Source organism: Penaeus vannamei, chromosome 28, assembly GCF_042767895.1.
Source record: "Penaeus vannamei isolate JL-2024 chromosome 28, ASM4276789v1, whole genome shotgun sequence".
Classification (NCBI taxonomy): domain Eukaryota; kingdom Metazoa; phylum Arthropoda; class Malacostraca; order Decapoda; family Penaeidae; genus Penaeus; species Penaeus vannamei.
This window is the reverse complement of record NC_091576.1, coordinates 29,226,197-29,233,820: the sequence shown is the minus strand read 5'-3', so window position 1 is coordinate 29,233,820 and position 7,624 is coordinate 29,226,197. Positions and strand designations below refer to the sequence as shown.

The window sequence follows — 7,624 nt, the reverse complement described above, 5'->3', positions numbered from 1 at the left end:
GGGGGGAGATTTCAAGGCGATGTTAGGGGGGAATTATTAACTTTTAGGGAATTTCAGGGATTGGATTGGATGTAACTATGAACTTACTAGGAATGTTAGGGGATTGTCAGGATAAAATTGAAGGAAATTTTTCACATTTAGAAATTTCAGAAAATTGTAAGAGCATATTTTGAGAATTATTGAAAAAAAAACACATTTAAGTGTTACAGTAGATTTTGAGAGACACTGGAGCGACAATTTAGGGATTTCAATGGATTGCAAGGGTAAGATTCGAAGAAAGGATTCCCTTTTTAGTGGATTCAAGAACGAAATATATATATCTAATCTTTATCGAGAAATGGTCTATCTACCTCCCTTTCTACGCGGCTTACCCACCACCCTTTATACATGGTTTATCTCCCACCTTTTTCACATCACTTTTACGAAATCATTCATCTCCTCATCCTCCATCCTTTTCCTCAGGCATCCTCCCCATCCTCGCAAATCAGGATCAGCTGTGTCGTGGACATCGAGAAGGATGAGAAATGCCTGAAGGACACGCTGGCGATCGCCGACGGATGTGCGGAACACTTGTACGTCTTGAGGAAGTTGGTTCATTCCCTCGGGAGTCTGTGTGACAGCTGTATCTATATCTAATTACTATATTCTTCATATTTGTATAATCTTACATGCTTGTCACATCCGTGTCTCGAAACATACATATACACATGCGCCTGACCATTGCTTCCCCTGTTTATTCCTCTCTTCTTGCCACACCAGACATTCCAGTGTTGTGTTGTCTATCTCTTCCGCAAGAACTGTGTACTGATGTAACGCTTGCTTGTTCGTCACCGGAAGTGGAAATGATATAATGGGTTATGATGGGGTTCATCGTAATGGGAATGATGATCATGATAATGATGGCGATCATAATGATAATGCTGCATTGATAACACGTGAAGATAATAATAAGGATTAGGATGATAACGATAATGACGAAAATGTTGATAAGACCAATGATCATATCAGTATTAATCATGATGGTAAGCCACACATATTTACACATCAACCAGTTATTGCGGCGACGACCAGCCCCCCAACGCGATTGAAACGTGTTCGTACTTCGCTGTCGTCATCTTCAAAAGCGACGGAGACGGAGAGAGACCAGGCTTTTCGTGCACCGTCACCGATACAGCTCGTGGGTGTCGTCTGCTTCTGCTTCTAGTGCTTGTGGTCTGCTGTGTGGAAGCAGACCGCGTTGGGTTTTGTGGGAATGTTGTTGTGAGGTGTTCAGTGTCATTGTTATCATGGTTTAGTTGCTTGTTCTTTGACTTATTTATTCGTTTGTTATTTTCAGCTGCGCCGTCCGAAGCATATGACTGCAGTAAGTGGAAATGTTCGTTCTTTGTCGTGTTTGGGGATGAAGGAGGAGGAAAAGGAGAAGTAGAAAAAAGGAAGAAGAGTAGGAAATAAATAAGATAGTTGAATGAATAATAAAAAAAAGAAAGAAGAGAGAACATAGTCCGCACAACCAACTCACATTCCTTCTTCAATCCCCTCCCTCTCCCCTTCTCCTCTCTTCCTCCCTCTCCCCTCCCCTCCCTTCCTCCCTCTCCCCTCTTCCTCCCTTCCTCTCTCTCCCCTCCTCCTCTCTTCCTCCCTTCCCTCCCCCTCCCTTCCTCCCTCTCCCCTCTTCCTCTCTTCTTCCCTATCCCCTCTTCCTCTCTTCCTCCCTTCCATCCCTCTCCTTTCCTCCCTCTCCCCTTCCCCTCGCTTCCTCCCTCTCACCTCTTCCTCTCTTCCTCCCTTCCCTCCGTCTCCCTTATCCCTCCCTTCCTTCCTCTCCCCTCTTCCTCTCTTCCTCCCCTCCCTCCCCCTCATTCCCTCCCTCTCCCCTCCCCCTCTCTTCCTCCCTCCTTTCCCTTCTCCCCCCCCCCCCCCCAGAATGCGGCGTCCCCAACCGGAGGAGCAGAATCGTGGGCGGCGAGGAGACGGAAGTGAACGAGTACCCTTGGCTTGTGGGCGTGTCTGAGAAGGGGAAGCCCGACACGCCCTTCTGTGGGGGTTCCATCTACAACGACGAATGGGTCATCACGGCCGCCCACTGCTTCGACGAGTGCGTTGGGGGCGGAAGGGTGGGCGTGTGTGTGTGTGTGTGTGTGTGTGTGTGTGTGGCTGTGTGTGTGTGTGTGTGTGTGTGTGTGTGTGTGTGTGTGTGTGTGTGTGTGTGTGTGTGTGTGTGTGTGTGTGTGTATGTGTGTGTGTGTGTTTATGTATGTGTGTGTGTGACGAGTGCGTTGGGGGCGGAAGGGGTGGGCGCGTGTGTGTGTGTGTGGATGTGTATGTGTGTGTGTGTGTGTGTGTGTGTGTGTGTATGTGTGGGTGTTTGTATGTGTGTGTGTGTGTGTGTCTGTGTGTGTGGATGGATAGCTAGCTTGGTAGATAGATAAACAGATACAAAGACAGGTACACATGAATATTTAGATAAACAAATATATAGATAGACAGCTCGGGAAGTCGACAGACATATAGACAGATAGCTAGAAATATAGATAGATAGATCGATGAATTGATAGAAAATATTTGAATAAAAGTAAATTACAAAAAAAAAAACTATATTACCAAAAAAAAAAAAAATTATCCAAAAACTCTCAAAAATGAACAGAACTAGTTAAAAAAGATAAAAATCCAAAAGTTAAAAAAAATAAATCTAGTATATTACAAAAAAGAGAGAGAAAAAATCCAAGTTTCAAGAAATGAATAAAACTAGTATATTAAAAAAGAAAAAAAATCCAAAAGTTTCAAAAATGAACAGATTTAGTATATCAAGAAAAGAAAAAGAAAAAAAATCCAGGTTTCAAAAATGACCAGATTTAGTATATCAAAAAAAAAAAAAAAAAACAGAAGTACAAAAAATGAATAGATCTAATACATTATATAAAAAAGACTATCTTAAAACTTTGCAGCGATTCCCCACTTCACGCGGAGGTCCTGCTCAACATGTGGTCGTGGCGATATGGTCCGACCGCCATCTATCGTCGAGATGTGGACGACTATGTCATCCATCCTGAGTACGACCGCACGACGGTGAGTTGGGGTTCTGATCTTTCTTTGTCTTTTATCTTCTAATCATTCTTTATCTTTTAACGTCTAATCTTTCTTTATCTTCTAATCCTTATCTTTTGTCTTCTAATCATTACCTTTTAACTTCTAATCTTCTTTTTTTAAATCTTTTATCTTCTAATCATTCTTTACCTTTGAACGTCTAATCTTTCTTTATTTTTTATCGTCTAATCTTTCTTTATATTTTAACGTCTAATTTCTTTATCTTCTAATCCTTATCTTTTATCTTCTAATCTTTCTTTACCTTTGAACGTCTAATCTTTCTTTATCTTTTAACGTCTAATCTTTCTTTATCTCCTAATCCTAATCTTTTATCTTCTAATCATTCTTTACCTTTTAACTTCTAATCTTTCTTTATCTTTTATCTTCTAATCATTCTATACCTTTTAACTTCTAATCTTTCTTTATCTTTTTATCTTTTATCTTCTAATCATTTATCTAATCTTTATCTTTTATCTTCTAATCATCTATCTAATCTTTCTTTATCTCTTTATCTTTTATCTTCTAATCATTCTATACCTTTTAACTTCTAATCCTTCTTTATCTTTTATCTCCCAATGTTCTTTTTTTATCTTTTATCTTCTAATCATTCTTTATCTTTGACTGTCTAATCTTTCTTTATCTTTGAACGTCTAATCTTTCTTTATCTTTTAACTTCTAATCTTCTTTTTTTATCTTTTATCTTCTAATCATTCTTTATCTTTGACTGTCTAATCTTTCTTTATCTTTTAACTTCTAATCTTCTTTTTTTATCTTTTATCTTCTAATCATTCTTTATCTTTGACTGTCTAATCTTTCTTTATCTTTTAACTTCTAATCTTCTTTTTTTTAATCTTTTATCTTCTAATCATTCTTTATCTTTGACTGTCTAATCTTTCTTTACCTTTTAACGTCTAATCTTTCTTTATCTTTTAACTTCTAATCTTCTTTTTTTATCTTTTATCTTCTAATCATTCTTTATCTTTGACTGTCTAATCTTTCTTTATCTTTTAACTTCTAATCTTCTTTTTTTTAATCTTTTATCTTCTAATCATTCTTTATCTTTGACTGTCTAATCTTTCTTTACCTTTTAACGTCTAATCTTTCTTTATCTTTTAACTTCTAATCTTCTTTTTTTATCTTTTATCTTCTAATCATTCTTTATCTTTGACTGTCTAATCTTTCTTTATCTTTTAACTTCTAATCTTCTTTTTTTTAATCTTTTATCTTCTAATCATTCTTTATCTTTGACTGTCTAATCTTTCTTTACCTTTTAACGTCTAATCATTCATTATCTTTTAACTTCTAATCTTCTTTTTTTATCTTTTATCTTCTAATCATTCTTTATCTTTGACTGTCTAATCTTTCTTTACCTTTTAACGTCTAATCATTCATTATCTTTGAACTTCTAATCTTTCTTTATCTCCTAATCCTAATCTTTTATCTTCTAATCATTCTTTACCTTTTAACTTCTAATCTTTCTTTATCTTTTATCTTCTAATCATTCTATACCTTTTAACTTCTAATCTTTCTTTATCTTTTTATCTTTTATCTTCTAATCATTTATCTAATCTTTATCTTTTATCTTCTAATCATCTATCTAATCTTTCTTTATCTTTTTATCTTTTATCTTCTAATCATTCTATACCTTTTAACTTCTAATCCTTCTTTATCTCTTAACGTCTAATCTTTCTTTATCTTTTATCTCCCAATGTTCTTTTTTTATCTTTTATCTTCTAATCATTCTTTATCTTTGACTGTCTAATCTTTCTTTATCTTTGAACTTCTAATCTTTCTTTATTTAAATGTTCTAATGTTCGTCGAGGAATTCTGATGGCCGCTTCCTTGAAGATTTTGTTCCTAAACGCAAGGAGGTTTTTTTTTATGCAAATCGAATGATTGTCAGTTTCAAGAATATAATTTCCGGTTTTGTTTGTTTGTTCTGTATTTGTGGAATTGTTCGTTAGTTAGAGGAAAGTCTTGGTTAAAGGAAACTGTTGTAGCATGTAAGGGGGGGGGGGGAGCTTTTGAATTTGTTGTCAAGATCTTTTATAAGCAAAATTTCTTTTCCTTTGTGGATATCGCGAAATTTTCTTTAACCCTTTTTATTATCATTATTATTACATTTCTTTAAGCATTTTTTTTTTGTGGCTGAGCATGTACATCAGAACATCGATATTATCATTATTATTACTTTTTCTTTAAGCATTTTTATTATCATCATTATTACATTTTCTTCAAGCATTTTTTTCTTTGTGGCTGAGCATGTACACCAAAACAGAGATATTATCATTATTACATTTTCTTCAAGCATTTTTATTATCATCATTATTACATTTTCTTCAAGCATTTTTTCCTTTGTGGCTGAGTCTGTACACCAAAGCAGAGAAGAGAACGACGGCATCTCTCCTCGTCTGAAACCTTCGCTTCCCGCAGACTGACAACGACGTCGCCCTCCTTCACCTCTCGAGGCCCATCAGCCTGAGCGCCGTCGACGGGATCAAGCCGGTGTGTCTGCCGCCTCCTGGAGCCGACTTCACCGGCAGGAACGCCACGGTCACGGGATGGGGGGCCCTCCACTCCGGTAGGGGGAGTCTCGTTGCTTTCGTGTCTGTGTGTATGTGTGTATGCGTGTGCTCGACGTGCGTTTGTTTGTTTGTGTGTGTGCATGCGTGTGTGCTGTGCGTGTGTTTGTTTGTGTGTGTGTGTGTACGCGCGTGTGTGAGTGTGAGTCCCAGCTATCTTGACATGGACGCTGCATATTCTCCGTCCTTCCGCAACCCGGATTTCACACGCGTTGTTCCGGCAGACGGCGAGCAGCCGGAGGCGGCCCGGGAGGTCTCGTTCCCGGTCCGGGCGCGGGACGAGTGCGAGGAAGCCTACGGGAGCTACTTCACCGAGCACATGATCTGCGCGGGCGTGGCCGAGGGCGGGAAGGACTCGTGCCAGGTGGGCGGCGTCTCCCGTGGGCGCTTCATAGGAATTTCCTTGCCCTTACCCTCCGCCTCCTTGGTTGGCTGAACAGAGACTCGAGACAAAAATCACTTGTTCCTCTCTTGAATCGACTGTTCTCACGAGGCTCCTTCTCGCGACTTCCTGCAGGGGGACAGCGGCGGCCCTCTGACGGTGCAGGAGGCTGACGGGCGCCACACCCTCGCGGGGATAGTGAGCTGGGGCCGTGGGTGTGCGGAGCCTGGCTTCTACGGCGTCTACGTTGAGGCACAAGGCGAGGGCGGGTCGAGCCAGGCCAGGGCGACCCTCCTCAGGCGTCCTCTGGCTTCGAGATGACGATATGCTTGAACAATGAAAAAAAAATCATTACTATTCATTCATGGCAGATTGCCTTGTTTTTTGTGTTCTTTGATGACGTGAACATTCTCCATGTCTACTACTTGAAGAACATTTACTCGCTGCAGATTGCCTTATTCTTGTGTTCTCTTCACCAAACTATTTCTAAATAATCATTTATTCTTTGCAGATTATCTTGACTTCATCGAGGAAGTCGCCACAAGCGGCAGAAAGTGCGAGAACTGAAAGACCTGTTTACCTTCACTTCAAAATCTGCGGAAGTGAAAATGGATTCCTGTTTGAGTTAATACAAGTCCCTTCATTAGCAAGCAGATTCACGTTTTATTTCCACCTCGTCTTCGTGAAAAAAAATAAGTAATCCACATCTTATTTTATATTCACAATATAAATGAATCACGAGGAACAAAATCAAACTAATAATTACTGAAACTAAGACATAACCATACAAAGAGAAATGATAAAACATCAGACATATAACACAAAACCTTTGCATGTTACATAAATACTTCAGCTGAGATAGAAGTTAACTATTCATTACGATTAAATTCACCGATCTGCTCATTAATCAATTCCTATGTACGCTTTATTTAACGTAGAAGTAGGCATACACAAAATTAAGAATATAGTATAATGTATCTTTATAATATCATCATTGTTTATCAATATCACTAGTCCTAGTAGTAGACACGGCGCTACTAGTAATAGCAGCTTTAAGATTCTTTCCTTAAGATTCGATAGGCCTACTTTTAATGAATACTAGAAGTTAAATGGGATGTATAATGGGTACCTATTTACCCTCCGCAGTTCCCGAGGTAATAAACCTCTCTGGTAATAGGCTTAAGGAAAGATAATTAAGAAAAGTAGCAAAAATAATGTATTTGCGTATTATACTCATTAACCGCCGTGGCTCTGAGAAATCGTGGAGTAGATATAAGTCTTTGAATTTATCAGAGGAATGGTTTGAAAGAAAGTTTTAGAGAAAGAAAAAGTTATACAGAGTTTTGAAGAAAAATAACTCTTAAGACAATGAAAACGACAAAAAAAAAAAAAAAAAAAAATGTATTCCCATGTGTATGTATCAACTATAATGGTTTTTACCAACTATAGAGCGAATATATACGGATGAATTTCTCAAAGGAACAATTTAATATCTTTGTCTGTTCTACTGTAAATGTTTCAATAATCTTTTCTTTCCTAATTTTTTGACTTTGGAATGTCTAAATAGTTTTATGCA

General features: G+C 38.2%; 1 protein-coding gene across 1 annotated transcript in view; it reads left to right on the top strand.

Annotated features, from left to right (window-relative positions):
- The window catches only part of LOC138867025 (trypsin-1-like), an 8,687-nt gene extending 1,986 nt beyond the window's left edge, over positions 1-6,701 (top strand). The window contains exons 4-12 of the mRNA XM_070141440.1: positions 463-572; positions 1,053-1,177; positions 1,337-1,363; positions 1,924-2,095; positions 2,946-3,066; positions 5,518-5,665; positions 5,891-6,030; positions 6,184-6,307; positions 6,560-6,701. Of these exons, the coding sequence (XP_069997541.1) occupies positions 463-572; positions 1,053-1,177; positions 1,337-1,363; positions 1,924-2,095; positions 2,946-3,066; positions 5,518-5,665; positions 5,891-6,030; positions 6,184-6,307; positions 6,560-6,615 (1,023 nt within the window). The 3' untranslated portion in view covers positions 6,616-6,701. The remainder of the gene's footprint in view (positions 1-462; positions 573-1,052; positions 1,178-1,336; positions 1,364-1,923; positions 2,096-2,945; positions 3,067-5,517; positions 5,666-5,890; positions 6,031-6,183; positions 6,308-6,559) is intronic.
- Positions 6,702-7,624: the final 923 nt, after the last annotated feature.